This window comes from Fukomys damarensis, unplaced genomic scaffold, assembly GCF_012274545.1.
Source record: "Fukomys damarensis isolate Sample0158 unplaced genomic scaffold, DMR_v1.0_HiC HiC_scaffold_24, whole genome shotgun sequence".
Taxonomy (NCBI): domain Eukaryota; kingdom Metazoa; phylum Chordata; class Mammalia; order Rodentia; family Bathyergidae; genus Fukomys; species Fukomys damarensis.
Window position 1 is genome coordinate 53,177,063 of NW_022900936.1, and position 22,518 is coordinate 53,199,580.

At 33.0% G+C, this 22,518-nt stretch overlaps 1 protein-coding gene across 1 annotated transcript in view; it reads left to right on the forward strand.

Moving 5' to 3' along the window:
* Dzip3 (DAZ interacting zinc finger protein 3) overlaps positions 1-22,518 on the forward strand; it is an 84,374-nt gene that overhangs the window by 56,112 nt on the left and 5,744 nt on the right. The window contains exons 18-27 of the mRNA XM_010630156.2: positions 2,398-2,423; positions 4,832-4,994; positions 6,209-6,301; positions 6,445-6,572; positions 11,490-11,558; positions 13,388-13,484; positions 14,975-15,078; positions 16,727-16,814; positions 17,650-17,751; positions 21,274-21,399. Coding sequence (XP_010628458.1) covers positions 2,398-2,423; positions 4,832-4,994; positions 6,209-6,301; positions 6,445-6,572; positions 11,490-11,558; positions 13,388-13,484; positions 14,975-15,078; positions 16,727-16,814; positions 17,650-17,751; positions 21,274-21,399 — 996 coding nt within the window. The remainder of the gene's footprint in view (positions 1-2,397; positions 2,424-4,831; positions 4,995-6,208; positions 6,302-6,444; positions 6,573-11,489; positions 11,559-13,387; positions 13,485-14,974; positions 15,079-16,726; positions 16,815-17,649; positions 17,752-21,273; positions 21,400-22,518) is intronic.

Consider the following 22,518-nt stretch of genomic DNA (forward strand, 5'->3'; position numbering starts at 1 on the left):
TCATGTCTGAAGGTCCTCCCAATGCACTAGTGTACCAAAAAATGATATACATTCAAGCTTCTTTCAGCACTTTTTCTTTGGTGTTTTCCAGTTGCAAAATGAACAAGTCACTACCAAGTGCAAAATTTTATTAAAAAATCTTGCTGCTTAGAAAAATACAAGGGAAAATGAGTTGTTTTTTTTTTAATCAAGCCCATGGTTAAACATTGCTATGCAAAATTTATGTTGAAAAAATTTTCTAGTCTGAAATATATTTAAATATTATCACTCATAAGTAAGTCAAATTATATTTATATCAAGATTATATGCAATTTAGATATCTCTTATATTATAAACTAAGTGATTGCAGTTTGCCCACCTATAATCTGATGAGACCATGTTATTAGTCATTTGGAAGAGTATACAAATTTCAATTATTAACAAAACAGTAAAATAAATTTGCAAAATACTTATTGATATCAAGAACAAAATAATGATAATTTATAAAATCAATGTTATCATTTTTCCTACCATTTATTATCATTTATTTCACTTAAAAGTTGTTTTGAAAATTACATTTTGTGCTTAAAGACATGAGGAATTTTTCTTACTTTTAAACCATTCTTTTTTTTTTTTTTTTTTTTTTGGTACCAATTGACTCAGGTCCTTGCACTTGCGAGGCAGTCACCAGAACCACTGATCTAAATCCCTGGCCCATTTAAACCATTCTTATCTGATGTAAACATAATGTAGTTCATTACAGTTAGTGATTTGTTTTATTTTTGCAAAAATAGTAGTAAATCCCTGGTCTGAATATACATTAAGTTTGCCAAGTAAATTCATGGCTATTATATTACAAAGGTAAGATCCAAAGACATACAGTGTGGCTCTTATTCACCTCCAAAAGATTAAAATATGGTGAAGTTCAAATTCTCAAACTTAGTTCAATGGAATTGTCAAATGGAAATTAAACAGAGAACAACATAACTAAAAACAAGTGTAAACACTACTCAAAAATCCATACCTACTAATATTAAAGTGTCTAGGAATTTTCTGTTTCTTTTAACATTCGAAGATTTTTTTCCATTGTGTTCTCTGTTAATTATTTTTTGTGACATGTCTACCTAGTAATAATTCTATAAATATCTATCGGCCAGTCTGGAAGAATATGTGGAGAAAAAGTAAACTTTATATAGGAAATAGAAGGGATAGCACAGATAGATTTTAAATCATATGTAGAGACTATCTATCTACTCTATGTTCCTTTTCTTCAGTGAGATATTTAGTATCGATTGAGCCTCTAATATGTCCAAATTGTAAGTGACCTATTTTGGAGTTAATTAGATCCTTCCATCACGAAAACCATCACCAAATGAGTGGCGGGGGAGATAACAGTAAAGAATCCAGCCCTTAAATTTGGTTAGCATCTCAAAAAGAGAGAAGTTGCAGAGATGCTATGAGGAAAGGTTGATACAGATTGGCATGAAGTTATCATGGGAAGAGCTAATATGGAGTTTGAGAAAAAATCATCTCTGAGATATGTTCATTATAAGCACCCAAAGTCTTTTCAACCCAGGCAGTCAAGTGCAGTGGAACCAATGTAGAAGTTAGTAATTCTAAGTCACCAAACCAAATTGGTCCTGAACATTGAATATGTTAGTTACCTGAAACATAAAAATCTTGGTATATAGATAAGAAAAAAAAATAGTAAGCCTGTATTTACAGTATTTTCCAGCCCATGGAGGAGATCCTGAAGTTTCTTGTAAGCAAAAGATGGTAAAAAATTAATGCTGTTATTAATTTAATGTGTTTTGTCATTGATATTACTTTTATTTGATGTATCACTTCTATAGTTTTAATTTAATGAATATAAAATTCAGGAACTTTAAAGAATTCCTTCCAATTGTGATCTTCTTTTAATACTTCTTTTGAAAGTGGAAGGTTCTTAATATATTACTCTGATTTTTCTTTATATGAGCATTTTTAAGCAACTTTCTAATTAGTATAGGAATAGATGGGAATTACACAAACTCTGTCCCAAGGCTTATCAGTAGGTAAAAACTTAACCCAGTATTCGCCTGTTATCTGAATCAGTGATTTTTCAAGTTATAGGTCATGACTTAGTAGTAGATTACAAAATCAATTTGGTGGGTCACAATGCCATTTAAAAAAGGAATAGAATAAATAGAAATAAAAAAGACCACAGCCACAGTTCATCAAACACAATATGGAGAGCTCATGGAATTCCTTTATTCTGATAATTAAAGATATGTAATTAAATACAGATATAATATCATGATATGAAAGTCTTTCTTCCATTGTGATAAAAGTTTTACTAAAACTGACCTATAAATACAGATATATCACTATGCTGTGTTGATAGTTAGCAGATCATTAATTCTTGATGCTATTTTTCAGAGTAAGGACTCAAAAGAAGAAAAAATGTAAGTATTAGTTTAATTGTTAAGTTTTTTAGTATCTTTAAAGTCTGCTATGCAATAATACAGTCTTCTTTTGGGAAATGTTCTCACTAAGATAATTCTTTTTTGTGTGTGTGATTTTGGTGGCTGTCTCTCTCTCACCTTTTTTCCCTATTAAGTTTATCGGTACATTTAAAGTAAACAATACAGTTACATTTATCATTGGGATCTTGTACCTTTACATAATGTCTTCATTATTATTTTTCCCATACCCTTGCCCTCCCTTCACCCCCTTCACCCTTCCCTATTTACAAAGACTTTATTTCCATTTTTTTCCATTCTTTATCTTAATAAGTTGCTGCAATTTTACAGAATATTGTAAAAAGTTAAATCATTTTTTTTGCAAGAATAGTCTCTCACTATCTTTTTTATGCAGATACCCAAGTTATCTAATGGTCAGTGCCTCCTTTAAGGACTAACTTGACTTCTGCATAAAATGCTTTGAAATATACTGTACAATATGTTAGCCAAATCTTGACTGAAACTTAACTTCAAAGGATAAATCATTATCATTTCCCAGTACTTCTTTTACAAGACTTTAGTTTTTTAATCTTACTTCTTGACAGTGAATGTTGAACATTTAATAGAAACTTTTTAATGCCAAAAGCTCTCTGTGAGCTATATTATCCAGCCATATGATTGATGTCTGTAATAAACAATGGAAAGGGGAAACAGGCATGTCAAAAGGTATCATTCCCTCCAAAAGTAAGTTATCTGAGTGTTAGTAACTTTAGAGAACTCTGAGAACATAAATTAGACTATCTGTAAAATGACAACAAGAGCATACTTTGTTAACTTTAAAGCTGTCATTTGTGGGAGCTCACATATAAAACAGTTCATCAGCCAAGAAGTGTTTACACTTTCTTTGGCAAAAGGTTAAATCATTGGAGCAGTAATTTTTCCTGCATCAGGCTATGTCTACTACATGCCATAAAATAGTAATACTGAAACAGTGTCATTCATTGTTTTGATCATTTTGCTTACATTATAGATCTAAGTTTGGAAGATGATCAGATCAGCCAGGAAGCTTTGTCTTTAAATGAGAATTTTCAAATATATGCACAATTACAGAGAATAATATATATACTACAGTATATATACTATTATCCTAATTTAATAATTATCACTGCATTGTGCATTTGTTTTATGTTTCTTTGACATTTTGTTCTTTATGTATTTTTGGCTCCAAAGTTCAATATAATTTTATCTCCCATAGTTCAGTTTACATCTTTTGAAATATGAACATTTGCATATATTGTCCCATTGCTATTATTGTACTTAAAAATTTAAGAATAATTTGGGGGAACTTTTCAAAAGTACAAACTCATCTGTACCTTTATACTTATATAAGGATGCCTGCAAACACTTACTTTTTAAAAAATTCCTTAGGTAATTTAGAAAAGTAATTGAGTCTGAGGTCTAGTGGCCTATACAAGCAATTGATTTCATTGAACTTTACAAATTGTTTAGATCATTCTACAATATCTGAATAATACCTAATGACTATTTATACAGTGTTTTATGAATTACTGTATACATATTAGAGTTTTAGATGTCAGTGTCCTAAAAAAATAAATGTATCCTAAAGTTTTTTCACTAGTAAAATTATTATTTATATTATATTGTAAGTAAAAATACTGTTTCTTGTTACCATTCAGTGAAATTAAAAATGAAATTTATAGTTACTATACATAGGCCAACTTAGAGGGTGTTATGCTTTTAAATTTTAGACATAACTATGAAAATTGTTCAGTTGCCATTATACATTGTTTTCAGTGGCATCTAGTTACTATGTTGCCACTATAGTTTTTTAAGTCTTGTTGAAAACAAAACCTTTATTTTATAATCTACTTTATATGTTCAACTCTCTTGTTATATTAGACCAAAGCACTAATTGTGATTAAACTTACTGTCAAGAATATTGAGGGCCAGGTATTTAGCTCAGTGGTTCAGTCACCTGTGTCGCAAGCACAAGGTCTGGAGTTTGATCCCTGGTACCCCCACCCCAAAAAAGAAAGAAGAATATTGAGTTTGTGTGTGTATAGTGAGGTAGAAATACTTGCTAGTATTTCTCAAAATATTGTTTCCCAAAGTAACTGATGCTAATAGTTATTTGAAAAGTGACCTCTTGAAAGCCCTGGGATGAACAGTTAATGAGGTAGCTCAGTCAAATGCTGTCTCAGTTTTACTAATATTCATTGTGAATCTCAAAACAAAGGTACAGTATGAAAACTATACAAAATTTCTTTCAACATGGACCCTTTTAATGCTAAGCATTTTATGAGATCAATGCAATACTAATTTATAATTTGTAAAATGACTTGAGCAAAAAGTACACCGAAAAAATCACATCAATCGTATCACCACTACAGTTCATATATGAGAGAAAAAGAAGAGCAGTTGAAGAATGAACAAACAAATCCACACCCAATGGGTAGATTTATGAAGGATGATGCAGGTGATCAAGAAGATTCTGCAACTGAAGACAAGTTCTATAGCCTGGATGAACTGCATATTCTGGATATGATAGAGCAGGTAAGTATGACGGGACAGCACACAGTTCTGCCTTTTTTTCTTCAGAAACAGTTGCTACTTTTTTTTCTGAGTCATAACAACATGGCTTTTTGGAAAGCCCAGTGGTTTATGCTGTTACAGATAGAAAGAGAAAACAGGAAGGAAGATATAGAAGGATGAGTGAAAGTAAAAAAAGAACCCTAAAGACTATAAACTTTTCACATTAGCTCTCAAACCATTTTCTGGCTTTAACTATTAGACAAAGATGATTACAAATAGGTTTTTTGCAAAAGGATTTTGAGCACCATAAGAAAAAAAGAAAGAACTATCATTTCTTATCATATCCTATTGGATAAAATGTCATGAGAAGAATAGCTTTGATTTTTTAATTAAATCTGGTTACTTTAAATGTCTGCAAAATATTAATATAACAACAGCAATTTTTTCTGTCTCCTTTTGCTGGTATTCACTGCTTGAAATGATGTACCTATATGTGGACAGATATTTGAATACAACTTAAATGCTCAACAGAGCATTTAATTAAAGCAAATAAAATAAATAAAACTTATTTAACTGGCTCAAGAGAATTCAGTGATAACCTGCCCTGGGTTTAAATATAATGGTATATATTATGTGGAAATGTTCATTCTTTAAGTACAGTTTGTACAAATGATTCCACTGTTGATAGTACAACATTTATATAATTGTAGGATATGTAAAGTTTGACTGAAATTATGACCACTGATTTTCATTCAGTAGCCAGGAGAACTATAAGATCCCAAAATTAGAATTAAAATATCATACATAATTTTAGAGAATGTTTATTTACTTTAAAACTATTTAGCACCTACGTAGTATCAAGAACCTAAGACACGGTGCCTGTTTTCACAGTTGTTTACAATCTACTGGAGAAGATGAACAGTAAAGTCAGATCTATAGTGCAATGATCAAGTACATGGGCAATTGAGGCAGCTTGAGTTAGAAATCAGGCTCCTTCACTTACTGGCTGAGTGACCTCGGGCAAGTTAATCATTATATCATCTTAGAATAAAGCGCTTATGGTATTGTTTAGTAAATGCTGTAATTGGACAAAAGAGGATTTATCAAATTAGAGAAATAATGTTCAAATGGAGACATAAGGCATTACTAGGAGTTAGCTTTAATCTTCTACAATAACGAAAATATTAGTGTTTTTAAGAGAAAAATAAGACATGCATATTTTATTTGCTTAATAGGGCTCAACTGGCAAGGTAACAACAGACTGTGGAGAAACAGAAAAGGAAAGGCTCGTTCAACAGCAGCTTTATAAATTGCACTATCGGTGTGAGGTAAGTACCTTTGCTGTTAGATGCTAAGGAAGTAAGAAGTATTTCAATATTAAATTTATTTTCATTTTTAAAGGAAACTAGTTTGTTTTAGTTTCTAGGATGACTTAAAGAGAAATAACTATGAAATATTTTTAATTGATCAGGATTTCAAAAAGCAGTTGAAAACTATGATATTTCGGTGTCAAGAAAATCAAATGCAAATCAAAAAGAAAGAAAAAATAATTGCATCTCTTAACCAACAAGTGACTTTTGGAATCAATAAAGTTTCTAAGTAAGTACAAAATTTTTGAAAAATGGGCAGTCCTGGGTTTGCCATGTTTATAAAAGATAATCTATCCACAGCCACTAGATGGCAGTGCGACTACATAATAAGAACTCCAGAGCGTTTTTACTTGTTTGAAAACCATATTTTTTGCTTTGCCAACTAGATTGAGAAGTAAGCAACTGCTCACTCTCTATATATCAGGATTTTTATGTATTGGCTGGCTGAACAAGTGTGAAGATAATAGAATTACATGAAAAGGATAATTAACTTTTAGGTCACGATTCTAATTTGTAAAAATAGAATCAATGCTTGTCTGTTTCTTTATAGCATATAAGTACATTTCTCAAAGATACCCACGGAATCAGTTGAGTGCTCTGTCAGAGTATTTGTGTTTAACCTGAGAAATAGGAAACAGATCTATTCAGGGAGATTCTTCCACTGATCTCCACTGATCTTTTTTCTCTTACCACCTTCACTATTAAGTGCCAAAACCCCCAAATTCTGACTGAGTGACCTGCTTTATTCCTTTTATACTAACCACTTCTTCAAACATGTATCATTTGAAATAGAGGATAGTTTTTCAAAACATTTTAATAAACAGTGGTGTCATATATCCGTGAAATTTAGTTTAAAATCCACTACAGTTCCTAGAATACTAATAGAAAGAATAGGCAAAAACTAGAGAACGTTGTAGATTAAGGAGTTCAAGATATATCACACAAAATTGGACGAACACTTGACAGCCATTTATGCCTTAAATTTTCCCACATATATCTCACACATTAAAAAATTTTTACAAAAACTGTATGCCATAGACTTGGTGATATAATTTCAGTTGCAAACACCTTTAGACTTGTTCCTACTGGAGTTAGAGAGATACTTAAGGTTAGAAGAAAGTGAAGAGCTAAAGAAATAAGCAAACTAAGATGGCTGTAGCTACTTATTTTGCTCATCTGTATTTCAGGATTTAGAACTTTTTTCTAGGGAGCTGGTTATTTGGCTCAGTGGTTTCACTGCCCACCTTGCAAGCACAAGGGCCTGAGTTCGATCCCTGGTACCATTTAAAAAAAAAAAAATCTCTGAATGGTAGAGAACTTTTCTTTTAGCCTAGAAGATGACGATCAATCCAGAAACATGTTCATTAGAGATCAGAAAAGTACTTCTGTCAATATAGATGAGCTGCCTTTCTCCTTTGTCATTTGAGGGTATCCCTCCTCAACCCTGAGAGCTGGTTTATGTACCTTCATGTGCTTAAGGCCTCAGACAAACCATGTTAGGAGATGCACATGTCTTTACATTAAGAGCATTCAGCAGTGAACAGGTACAAAACATTTATCAGGAGCCCTCTGTGACAGAAGGCTTTTACATGTATAAAGCACATGTAAAAGATACCAATATGTGTGAAACATTCATTATGAGGTAATAGAGAGTATATAGGTATTTGTCAGGTTTTTTGTTGTTGTTGTTGTTGTTGTTGTTACTATGAGAAAACACATGAGGAAAACCACTTAAAGGGGAAAGGGCTTATTTTGACTCATGGTTTCAGAGCTTTCAGTCTATGGTCAGCTGGCTTCATTTCTTTTGGGCCTGTAGTAAGATAGAAACACAGTAGAAAAGTGTATAGCAAAGAAACAGCTTGAGAAAGCTGGAAAAGAAGGGGCTGGGCACAGACAAAGTCCCAAGGTCATGCATGACCCCATGATCTAGTCCCTTTTTCTAGGCCCCTGCCTCTTGTTTCCATTATGCCACTAATGCCATAAAATTATGATCTCATCAGTGGATGTTGATGAAGTTAGGACCCTGATGATACAGTCACTTCTCAAAAGTCCAGGAATCAAGCCTTTAACACCATGAACCTTTTGGGGCCATTTTGGATGCCAGCTATAACAATAAATTAACATATGAGAATTAAAATTACATATAGCAGAGGCACTGTTGTGTTCACCAAGATATAGTAGCTTTTGTTCTTACAACCTTAACACTCTAGACATGATACAACAAACAAACACAGGAACACTCCAAAAGATAGAAGAATTGCCCACTAGTCTTCTTGACATGTAATGCTACATCAAGAGCTCAATATTGCTTTTTGTCAGTGACAGTTTGGGCACTGAAATGCAAGAAAAGGAAAACATGATGTCTAAAACACTGATTTGAGGACTGAAATGGCAGTAAGTTTCCTACTGCCTCACCTATACATCCTAAACAGGATCCAGAAGAAGCCTCTAAACTGGGACTGCCAAATAAGCACAAAGGAAAAATAGTCTGAGAAAAGACCATTCCCTCTTGCCAAAGGAACAGGAAAACAAAAGTATAACAACAGAAAACCTTTTTGGCAGTACCCACCTTACTCTACCACTAAACACCAATGGGCCCCACTCCACCCCTAGGAAGTAGTATGCTGTGATTCACACACCTGACAGAAATAGGAGGCAATAATTCTGTTCCCCTGGTGACGTATTATCAGCAGTACCAAGATGGCAGCTGATACTGTTGTTGTTGTTGTTATTATTATTATTTTAGTTCAGAGCCATGAACCCACGCAGCTGATCTCCCAGTCACCATCAGACAGCAGGAGGTAACTCCCGTAATTCCTATGTTACTATGGTCTAGCTGGCAAGCGAGCCTCTACCTCTACTCGGCATCAATAAGATTTAAGTCTGTGCTAGGCTTGATCCCTTCTGCCTGCCCCTCGTGGAGGGCTAAATCTTTGCCCTGGGACTAACTGACCTTCCATTTCCCCCTCTCCTTGGCTGATGCCAGAGGAACAAAACTGGGAGTTTGTGCCTCTCCTCCAAAATAGCAAAGTCCTGTGAGTCAGTCCTTTGCTTTCTCCTTTTCTAGTGTCATCTGGGCCTAGCAGGGAGTGGATCTATTTATAGGCAAAAGGCATTGTGAGTTAGTGCCACACTTTCATGAGAACTTCCACACTTTTCAGCTCCAATCATTGTGATTCAGAATTCACTTTTGTTGGGATGTTGTTGATAGGGCCCAGTGTAAAGCTGAACATACATGCTCACCAGACCTTTACCTCATACCTCAGCAGGATTGTCAGTTAAAAATAGGAAAATTAAATAGGACCCAGAATCATCCAAAATATCTAGGCTGCATCATATCAAGAGCCAAGAAAATCACAGTATGAAAAAGACTAAAACACAATAACATTAAATTGATTCAGAACATTTTATCTGAATAATTATTGTAATTCAACCATCATAAAATCGCTTCAATAAAAAAAATTGAATTTGAGAAATAAATCCTATAAATTCTCAGGTTATAGTAGATAGTAAGTTGTAATAAAGAATGGAAGTTATAAAACTAGAAAATACAATACTTACTTAAAATTTTAAACTGCTGGGATAGTCATTAGTAGAGATGACAGGATTAAATTAGTGAATTTAGGGACAAATGAATAGAATGTACTAAATCTGAAGATCAAAGAGATAATAGATGGGAGGGAAAATAACCTTGAAAAGAGAGAGTTTCAGAGACCTGTGGGACATGACAAAAGAGCTAACGTTCTTAAAATTCTATGAAGAGAGCACAGAAAGGGAATGTGCACTGAAAAAGAGTGTTCAAGGGAATGACTGGAAGTTGTCTAGGTTTTAGAAAAATGCATATATTTACAAATTTAAGAGGCTAATGGAACCCTAACGATAAAAACTAAACAAATGCTTGACAATACACATTATAGCTAAATTTCTGAAAACTAAAGACAGGAAAATCTTAAAAGTAAGAAGAAAGAAATATAGTAGTCCCCTTTACCCAGAAGAATACATCTCAACAGCCCCAGTGACTGCCTGAAATAACTGCTAGGACTCGACCCTATTTGTACTGATTTTTCTTTTACATATATATACACATATGATAAAGTTTAATTTATAAATTAGTCACAGTAAGATATTAATAAGAGCAATTAATAAATAGAATAATGATGACAATTATACAGCAGTATAATTTTAGAATGACTACTCTGATATTGTGGGGTCATTATTAGATAAAATAAGGGCTATTAGAACACAAGCATTGTGGTACAAGAACAGGTAATCTGATAACCAAGTTAACTGCTAAGTAACTAATGAATGGGAAGTATACACAGTGTGGACACACCAGACAAGGGGTGATTTGCCCATGTCCCAACAATACAGAGCAGGAACCAAAGATTTCATCGTGCTGCTCAGAATGGTATATAACTGCTCAGAATTGTTTATCTCTGGAATTTTCCATTTAATAGTTTTGTATTAACCAAAATGCCTATGTGTATAAGAGTCTGAACTTATCAGACTTAAGGAGAAATATAATTTTGGTATAAATTTCTTCGTATTGACAGTATATTTGCCTACCATGTGTGAGGCCCTGAGTTCAATCCACAGTACCAGAAAAAAATTTCCTTTTTAGTTTATACATTTAATTAATATTCTTATTTGCACATAGTATCACTTTTATTTGTAAGGTCTAATTTCTTTCAGACCTCCATTCTTTGATACTTCTCATGACTTGATTTAAATGTACCAATAAACTTAATGGAAAAAATTTCTCATTAAGGAGTTTAAGGTTCTCAATCCCACAATAGGCTTAGAAAATCAGAAGATATAACTCTGTTCTCCAGTAGATAAAGTAGAAAGAGCTGAAGATAGTTTTTTAAGTCATTGAGCTGGGACACCCATTATGATAACATTTCTCTGACTTTTCTAATTTAATGAATTGGAATTCAGTTCCCTTTCGGTAGTCAGTAAATCAGACATGAGAAATAGGTAAATTTCAAAAGGAACAAGTATAGGAATCAAATTAATCTTTTTAGCCTTATGATTTGTTGTCCAAAACCGAGATAGTTGGTCCCATCCTCAGTTATATATAGAACTGTTCTGACTGTGTTAAGAAATAATTTCTAATATCTTGTGACTTATTTTCTCATTTACTTAGGTTACAACGTCAAGTGCATGCCAAAGATAATGAAATCAAGAACTTTAAAGAACAATTTTCCATGAAAAGGTATGGACTTAGGTTTTTTGGGGGGAGATGGATATAACTTCTCTGAAACTTTATATTTCACTGAGTAAGGAAGCCACACAACTTATTATGCAAACCGGGTACTTTTAAGCATGATATTGAGAAGTATCAATAATTACATTGGAGTAATGGATATAAACTGAAAGAGTCCCAGGCAAATTGAGAGGTACGGTCACCTTAGTTCTGGCCCTGAAAATTTCTCAGATATTAAAACAGCAGAGTTACAGTCCCACAACAAACTACTGCCAAGGACTAGAATTTGAGAGTTCTTATTTCTTTACCCCAATCAGTACTACTAGATGTGACTAGTCTCTGAAACTGGGTGTTAGTCTGATTCGCCTATTGTTTGCTGTGAGTAGTTTTTTTGTAGCAACTTTCTTAAAATCTAATTCGTGTAGCAGAAAATTCATCCTGTTAAAGTGTATAGTTCATTGTATATCTACAGAGATATGTAGTGGTCAGCACTACTTATTTTTACAACATGTTTTTACCCTCAAGAAACTTTGTACTGTCTCTCCTCCAGCTGTGGCAAGCACTAATCTACTCTGTGTCTTTGTGGATTTGCCTACTCTGGACATTTTATAGAAGTGGAATCATAGTATATGGCCCCTTGTGATTAATCTCTTTTGTTTAATGTGATTTTCAAATCCATGTTGTAGCATGTATCAGTACTCATTCTTTTTTATGGATAAATATATTCTATTATTTCATAAAGCACATTTCATCTTTTTATCAGTTTGATAAACATTTGACTTTCTCTATGCTTTTTTTGTCTATCATGAGTAAAGTTGAATATATAACAAGAAGTTTTATATTCTTCCATTATGTGGATTGTCCTTTCATTTTCTCGATGGCATCATTTAAAACACAAATTTTTTATGAAGTTGTTTACTTTTATCCACAATATTGAATGGCATAGTTCCTCTTATGTTAATATATGTATGGACATTTTATGTTTTTTTTCTCCTTAATAGACTTTGGCCTTAATGATACTAGTAACATATTATTGTCAAGCTTCTCATCAGTATTAGTTTCTCAAACATCTGGCTGCTTCTAATAATAAAACACTGAATATGACTCTTATGACAGTCCTAATAATAATGTATTTTCAATTATTTGTTGTTATTAAAGACAGAATTTGGTTTTTATGCTAGAGAATTCTGGTATTTAAGTGTAGGAAGCTGAGCAAAGGATACAAAGAAAAAAAGAAACCTCACTGGCTAATCGGTATCGCTTTCCATTATTTCCTGCATAAACAATGTCCTTAGCCATTATCACTCTCACCTTCCCTCTCAAGCTGTAGTATTTTGCTCTGAGATTTGAAATGAGAGCACTGACATAACCAATAAAAAATATTTTAAGGTTTTGATTTTATTACAAGGGTAATAAAAACCTATGTGGTTGCTATTGTTGGGATGAAAAAGGCTTACAGAAACTTTATTTTATGTAAAATCTATTTTCAACGATAACTGCTAACATTTATTTAGTGTTTATGTGCCAAGGAAAAGAACTTTGCATTGTCTGCATGAATTTTCACAACTTTTTAAAAAAGATAGTACAATTTTCTTACTTTCACATGTGAGGAAACTGAAGGATAGGGAAGTAACTTGCTATCTTAGTTTGAGCTGCTGTAACAAAATAGCATGAACTAGGGAGCTATGAACAACAGAAATGTATTTCCTGGAGGCTGCAAAGTTCAGATCAAGGCACCAGCCAATTTGGTATCTGGTAAGGATCTACTTCTTCATAATAAGATGAAAAAGGTTGCCCTGTTGTAATGTTGCTTACTCTTTAGTGATCATATATTTCAGATCTCAGTGGGAAATGGAGAAGCATAATCTGGAGAGCACAATTAAAACATATTTAAACAAGCTGAATGCAGAAACTAGCAGAGCCTTAACAGCTGAGGTAAAAAAATAAAAGTTGGGGATGGGGTTAGGGAAGGAAGTTTTAGTTATGTATTACTAGTCTACTAAAGAATTGTGAAAAAAAACCTGATGTTTAAATTAATAGAAATGAGACATCTTGGAACAAGCTAAGAAAACACACCTCAGACTCTTGTGCTTTTTAAACTTATTATCATATTGCGTATAAATACTACAGTGTTTATGATCTTATGTTGTTTTTCTTCAATGACTCCAAGAGATTGCTCAGTGCAGGATGTAGAACAGATGTAGACATCTTGAAAAAATTCTCATGAAGCAAAGTCACTAAGTCAAACTTTCAAAGAATAACATTTCATTGCTGCTGTAATACCTCCTTTCTTTGCTATTTCCTATATTAGATCTTCCAACAATACATATACATGAAATAACCCAATGTGAAAAAATCAATTTAGTTTCTAGGCTGCTAGAAAGTCACCTAGTTTCTTCTAAGTTAGTTTAAAGCACCACACAGGTAGGGTCTCTCAAAAGGAGTATAATGTATATGTGTATGTAATTTATATTTATAGATAACAAACTTGATATACAATAAGATTCATAGTTTTGGAGAATCTGTGATACTAAAAGCATTTTAAACCTTCCCACCTTTGTCACTAGTAAGTTTTGTTCTCTGGAAGAATAGTTGAATTCCAGAATCCAATAACTAATGGCTGATATCTAAATGAAAAACTCATGAAAATAGTTTTCAAGTACTAGCTTTAACAAAAGAAAAACCCACATTACTTTAAAAGCTCTTTTGTATTCTTTGCGTTTTACTGATTTTGATCATTTCTTTCTGCTTCCATTATTAATTTTAGAGAAGAGGAACTTTCTAACATTTAATGCTGTCCAGTAGTGTAATTTTTAGTGAGTCAGTAGTAAAAACATCCAGGCTAAATGACTGTACATCAGTAATAATTTGGAAAGGATTCCTGATATGGGAGAAATTAATATTAGACCAGATGATTTCCAAGGCCCATTTATACTATACTATATCTTTCTGTGTGTTCTGGATTTCTGACCTCTTCATCAAGAGAAAAAAATAGATATTAGGATTTCTTTAGAGTATTCTCAAACTTAGCTGAATATTAGTTTAATAGCTTTTGAAAGCTACCATATATTAAAATTGTAATGCACAGTCTATACCCACTCTCAATTAAATTAGAAGCTCTAGGTCCAAGATATCATTTTTTTTTACATATCTGACATGATTATAGTATGTGTACAAGTTTGAAAAATAATTTTCTAGGATGTTTACTAATCCAGTGACTGTTGAATATGAAAATTAGAATTGTATGATTACATTGATTGAAAAGCATTCATAATATATTTTTAATAGAAGTCCAGGTGTTGTTGAGGCAGACTGAAAAATAACAAAATATATTTGACATATATCAACTTAAATTACACTTGGGAAGAAATGTTCACTTACAAGGTCACTTTCAACTTTTTTCTTTCTCTCTCAAAAATCTACAGGTGTATTTCTTACAGTGCCGTAGAGATTTTGGATTGCTTCATCTAGAGCAGACTGAAAAAGAATGTCTCAGTCAGCTTGCTAGGGTGACTCACATGGCAGCCAGGTAACCTTTCCCTCCTCCTTAATGCATCTCAAATATCACCAAGGTTGAACATATCCTATGATGTGTTTTACATAGAGCATAACAAAGTCTTTGAGTGAAGAAGCCCTTTTTATTATACATCAGAAGTTATTTTAGTCACTTTGATGTTTGTACGTTGTTGGTCCTGATAAAGAGCTGAGAAGTAATGAGTTTAGTAATAACTGCTGAAAGACTTTTCCTTTCTTCCAAAGTGAAATATATCAAAAGTCTTAGGCACATGCATGAGGACCATATATTTACAAAGATGAATTCTTATTGGAATTTTTTTCTATTGGCTTTCCTTCTAATGTTTGATTTAATTAATTTGGGAATATACTGAGGAAAAATCATTATTAATACTTATAATCACATTATAGACAGTTTCCTACTGTGCTTTATGAGTAATTTTCAAATATTGGACAAGTTCCATGTACTTTTCCATATATTTGTAGTCTGATGAGATCTACCTTTAAAAATAAATACAAATTTGGGCCGGGGATTTAGCTCAGCACTTCGGTGGCCTGCCTTGTGAGTGCGAGGACCCGAGTTCGATCCCTGGTACCACAATAAAAAAATAAATAAATACAAATTAGAATCTCTAGGACCAAGATATTATTTTTAATGAGTATCATATTAATGATTATTATTGTTCTTTTAATTCTAAATGATCAGAATATTACAGTTAGCAAGATTCCTAGCATATATAGATGTGCATTCAAGTTAACGAAATACTGTTATAAGGGAAGAGTCCTTCTTTACTTGCTAGAAGGAGAAATGGAAAATTAAATTTCTTTTTATTGGATGATCCTATGTGGTAAATTGTTCCGGTCTTTTAAAATTCTTTTAATGGATTATACAGCTATAGCAGTGTTCCACCAAAGACCTTTTGAAAAGACCTTTTGACCATGTGAAGTCTCTTCTAGAAATGATAGATCCTAAAGACTTCAAAGTTATTCATACCTTAATTATGTATTGGACATGGCTTGATGGAGCTGCTGTGTTTGTGCAGTTTATACATTGTACAAAGAAAATAATCTCATTTGTCCTTGCAAAGGAGGTACTTGTTTCTAGCTTGCTTTCTCAGAAGCAGTATCTTCATACAATTCACAAAGGAATGGGAGAGGCCATCTGTGGCTCTTTTGTGTCAGAGTTAATACAAGGATAATCCAAAAACTACTTCCAGGATGGGTCAACACTTTTGAGACTGTCCCTGCATTGGATGCCTAAGGGAATTTTCCTGTTTGTCTTTCTCTACTTCCCTAGTACATCAGAGATATATTCCATGCATATTTTCCATATACTCACACACACACACACACACACACACACACACACACACACACATGTATGTATATATGTTACCAACATAGAAAAAACCTTGGTATTTTGAAAGCATAAGTTGTATTTTTTTCTTGAAAAAATAATTCGTACATATCACTAGTTTTTGTTATTATTTTTATTAACAAGCCCTGCCATTCATTGGCCCCATTTGAGATTAATTATTGGTGACACAGGTAATTTTATTGTTCTATTTTATTTACATGTATGCTAGGGACCAAACTGGAAAATTTTGGAAATTTAAATATATTGTAAAAAGAAGAGCTTACTTTTTCTCCTTTTTCTACACTAGCAGCCTAGAATCACTTCAATTAAAGGCTGCAGTAGATAGTTGGAATTCTATTGTGGCGGATGTTAGAAACAAGATTGCAGTTCTCAGGGTAAGTCTTAAATTATATTTAGAGCGAATAGGCTGAATGTTATGGGCAGTATATAATTAAAGAAGACATCTCATGTTAAAAGCTATTAGAGAACCTTAAGGAAGAGCATGTTTTATTCATTTCATTTATCAAAGTTTATGCCTCCATAAAATTACTTGCATATAGTTGATGGTAAATAGTATCCTTAACTTACACATGTGGCCTTTTAGATCCTTTGTCCAGTAAATAATGAACTCAAATATTGTGTTTTACCTAGCTTTCCTAGAATTTCAAAGTTAACTCCACTATAATCAAAAGTGTCACATCTAGCCTGAATGATAATGTGTTTACAGAATTACAAGGAAGGTCAATTAGTCCTGTGTTAATTTTCAGTCTTAACGTTTTATATAATTATTCCATAATGCAGAGTAATTCTTAATATTGGTTTAATTGAATCAGGACCATGCTGAAGGTAATCTAAAGAGGTAACCCATTGATTATTAATTTGGCTTTAGAACCTTTTTATATATGATGTTAATATGTAATTGTAATTATTTTGTGACTTTATAACACTACCTGCCAAAAAGCAATGATGCTCTATTGTGAAGAGCTGCCTCAAACTACTACAGACTTAGCCAACTTGTTCCTTGGTAGTTTTGACTATTTCTTCCCAGTCTCTTTTTTACTCTGTCTTTAGTGATGCTTAAGATTTTTGTTTCATTTATTTGAGTCTCGAAAGAGCTGTCCCTGTTCCTTACCCTTATTTTCTTCCAAGCATGTGTCTTCTGTGGAAAATTTTCTAAATGTTTTAACTTATAGCTCTTGTGTGTTGTTGAGATTTTTTTCTCTCTGTCAGACACAGTACAATGAACAAATCAACAAGGTGAAGCAAGGATTTCCCTTGAGTAGCTTGCCTCCAATCCAGCTTCCTCCACCACCTCCTAGTCCTGAGTTACTGGTAAGAAACCTGACAGTTTAGAAAATTGCTATCTTCATTTTAATAAAATGGTAATGGTTTGAAACACTGAATGTACAGTGTGTTTCACCTATATTTAAAATGGAATAGGCACATGTGGGGAGTACCAGTTACAGTCATATCTTTACCTGCTAATATAGTTAGCAGATGGTAGTCACCAGATGATATAATCAGTGACTGGATCAACTGAGGATAACATAGTAGGTTCTGTTCTGGGTTTTAGTGATGCATTTGATATCTAAAGAGTAGTATTCCTCATTTATTTTCTCAATCCTACCTATATTGTGGAAGACAACTAATGAATACTGAATTCCCATTTTCCTCATGTTACTACTATGTAAGTGAAATGGTGCAGCATAATATCCTAGAAGGCATTTCCTGATGATTTAGTCCCCTCCACTTCACCCGTAGACTTTCCTTTTCGTTTTTATTTTTTAAATTCTAGTCAGTTTTCAACAGCAAGGACAGCTTCTACTTATTCTCCTTCTCTAATCTTTGTTAGGGACCAGTGGATTTAATCAGATACACTGGCCTCTGTTCTATATTGTTTATTACTCTACGGGACACACAGTATCTTAACCCAGGTAACTTAATACAAGTTTCCAAAAGGACTTTCAGAAGGATACCATTGGGTGATAACTTTTATTATCATGACAGAGCTGAGTGTTGGAAGAAGAAGGTGAAAGATATGTGGAAGCAGATCACTTTTGATGTTAGCCCTCCTGCTTGTAGTAGAACTCTGAAAATGTTATTTCTACTTGAGGTTAAGTATAACGAAGAGCTTAAGAGTGTGAATTGTGTGGCATTACCCTGTGTATTTCAAAAGCAGAATCCAGGGCTAAAAAAGCTTTAGTTTAGAAGGATAGTACTGCCTTGTATAATTTTGGTCGATTCAGAGTCTATAGAATATAGAATATTGTCTAGGTTTTGAACATTATAATACCCAGAATATGTTAAGTAACTGATAGAAAAATCCCAAAGATTGCCTGTTACAGGAAGTAACACATATTTTTGGAAGGATTTCTAAAACCCTTTAACTTCTGCCCATATGCAAAATACTGCTGGTCACAGATTATAGTCTACCTTTCCCATGATTCTAAATATCAAATAGCTCTAGAGACTAAGCTGGAAGATAGAGAATTGTTTTCTTAGTTTTCTGGAATCAGACCAGAATAATCCTTGCCTAAGGATATGAGTGATACCTTTCAACTCAAAAAACAAAATCAAACCTTGACCTCAAGGCCCATTAGGCCTTTATCCCATTGGAGACTTTAACCTATGTGGCTTACCTAAATTTAGTTAAAGACAAAAACCCACTTCCAGTTAGGTTCTGTAGACATTCATAGGCTTCCTAATCAGTCTCTGCTGCTCTTGATCAAGCTTCAGTAGTATTTTGTGTGAACACCAGTCACCATTGAGCAACAATGGAATACTTAGGGAGAATAAAGGCTAGAAATGCTACAGTGTTATTTGCTATAAATTGAGATGGTGTTTATACCTTGGAAATACACTAAAGAGAACTGAGTTTAGATACTACCTCTGTGAAGAAGTATGCGGGTCTTAGGAAAATCAACCATCCTGAACTTTAGTTTTCCATCAGTTAACTAGAAAATTGTTATAGATGGTCTGATCACTAAAGTCCCATCTGTCTCAGAGGTTCTAGTGTTCTAGAGAATGATCACAATACTATAAATATACAGAGATTTAACCTGAGAAAGCAGGGATAATGTGGACTCTTTCCAGTTTCAGTATTTTTGTGTTTTATTGTATCTTGATTCCTGTACTCTGGCTGTGTAATTCTCCAAGAAGTATTAGATAATACTGATTTTTCAAAGAGAATAGGACTGTTGACTCAGATCACCATTTATTCTTTAAAAGCTTTATATTATGAAAAATTTTAAACATACATAAAAATAGTGTAGTAAACCTTTTCAAACCCAAGAGCCAGCTTCAACATATCAGCATTTTGACCATCTTGTTTTAAGTCATCCTCTGTTTTTCTCCACTGAAATATGTTAAAGCAAACCTAAGACATCATGATTTCATCCATTTATACTTTAGGATATATCTTCAAAGAAGAGAAACTCTTACTGGACACAGTTGTGCCACTATTATATTACCTGAGAAAGTTATACATAATTTTAATATCTAGTAGCCATTTTGAATTTATATTTTCTTGGTGCTCTCAAAAATCTTTACTCACCTGTAAAGCATATAATGTCTGTCCTTCAGTGATGTTAAGAAACAAATGTTAATTCAGTCTATTCAGTATAAAGTTTTCCATTTTGAGCTACCAGTTTTAGGATTGCTACTTAGATCACATTAATGTTGTTATTCTTCTTTTTTTTTAAACAAAAAATTGCTATCAAACTCCTGCCATGTGCTTTATCCTGGCGTTTCTCCTTTCACATAGTAAATGCTTAATAAATCTGTCTCCTTTATCTAGCCAACAAAGTATCCCTCCCATGGCAGCTTATAAGAAGGTTCAGATTTGCACAAACCCCTGGGAAGTACAGTGATAACCACAAACATATCCACAAGTCACTATAGGAGACTTTCTACCCCAGTTCCACCCTGCTTTATTTTTCTTTTCTTGAAGGTGAAAAAAAATTGATTCTAGTTTAAGTGGTACCTTCAATATATAATAGAGAAAGCAGTATTTTTATGGATAGCTTTGAGGTTTTTTATGAAACTTCTGAGTATCAATATTGCCTACCATCATGGTCACCACTCAATAAGAATCTTAGCCAAGTCCTGTATTGTTAAAACTGGTATGGGGGTGTTAAAAATCATCTAACTCAATTTACTCACTTTATAGACTAGGAACTTGGCATCTAAGTTTACTTATCAAGGTGAAGAGAAAGTGAGAATAAAATCCAATTCTCTTTTTCTGCTTCTCAGTGGTCTTATCAAAATATCTCCCTGCCCTTTCTTTTTCAGATACTCATATATATTTAATGTTCTGACATAATTGCTAGTCATCTTTCTGTCACTGTAACAAAATACTTGAGATAAATGATTTGATAGGAGAAAAGAGTTTTTTGGTTTTTCTTCCAAGGTTTCAGTCTGTTGTCACTTGACTCTGTCATTTGGCTTTATGTAAAGGGAGTCCATCCTGGTGAACAGTATGTAGTGAAGGAAGCTGCTCACCTTTTGGTAGCTGGCAGCAAAGAAAGAGAGAAAGAAAGAGGTGTCAAGGGCCCCAGTGTCCCTTTCAAGGGCATGGCTGCAATGACCTAAGTTCTTTCTACTAAGCACTATCTCCTAAAGGTTCTACCACTTTCTAGTAGCACTACAGGCTTCAGACCAAGCCTTTGGTGTCTGGACCTTTGAGGGATATTTAATATCCACACCATAACACATTGCTTCTAGTGTGCTTTGTATATGGATTTTTAATTACTGTTTTACCTCTTATATTATTGTATAAATTTAAATTATTGCCTATATGAATATATACATGTTTGTGAATTTGTTTGTTTTTCTGTTCTACCTTTCCTATTATAGATGCAGCAGTATTTGGGAAGACCAATTGTGAAAGACTCTTTCTTTAGACCAATACTTACTGTTCCTCAAATGCCTGCAATTTGCCCTGCAGTCATCTCTGCACCTGGCCAACCTAGACCTCCCCTAGTAAGATCCTTTCTTGGTGGAATAGATAATGACTAGTTCATTATCCCTAATCTGGGCTTTTAAATTAATACCTTCTCTTTGTTTTATGTGATTATGATCTTGATGGTGATGGTGATAACTGAGTATTTTCTGTGGAAAAACTATTCTCAGGTATTATATATTACTTATTTTATTAACTGATATTTTTGGATATAAAATAGATACACTTATATTAGAGGGTCTTTACAATTAGCTTTACTTATGTAACAGGCAACAAAGTATGTTGATATTTTATTAATTTCTTTTTAGTGTGGTTGTTGGGTAGATTGAAAGAAAAGAAGTCAAGTCACAGTAAATTAAATTATGCCACAAAGCTAAAGAAAAAATGTTTATACATTCACATACAGAGTAGGGCACAAAGTCTTTCAACTACATAAACAATATAAATAGAGTCACCTTGGAACATGTATTCCAAAATTATAAATTTTCCTAGGGACAAATAGCCAGATAAGTGTTATCTAAGCCCAAAGAAGGAATAAAGAAATTTAAAATTACTAGAATTATTATTTTTAGTCCTGGCTAAGATAAACTTTTTATTATAAGAAAAATCTTCTTCCAGAAGTATGATATTATATATAATTAGTGAAAAAACACTCTAATCTTGACTTTCTTTTAGATGCATTCTAGACAGTTACTTGCGTATATTTTTCAAATATACACTATATATAGTCAGATGGATGCTGCTTATTTTCATAAAAGCTGCATTTCTATAAACAAATATATATAAGCCTCAACATTTAAAAAATGTACCACATCTTTTTATCACCATATTACAGTATTTCTGATGTGATTTGGTTGCCCACCATTTTATAAAATTTTATTAAAAATATTAAATTATTTTAACTCTAATACCAGGGAAAAGCTTTGATACTGAGGCAAATCTGATTTTTTAACAATAATCTGAAGCTCCTCACAAGGCTTTGTACAAGTTACTTTAATGACTATTAGTAGTTGCTAATTTTTTCATAACCCATAAAGCCTTCTGTAAAAGATGTTACATATATAATTATATTATTCAGATTAGCACTCTAAAAATTCACTATTGATATTATTAATTAGAATCTTAATGGCTTTAAGAAG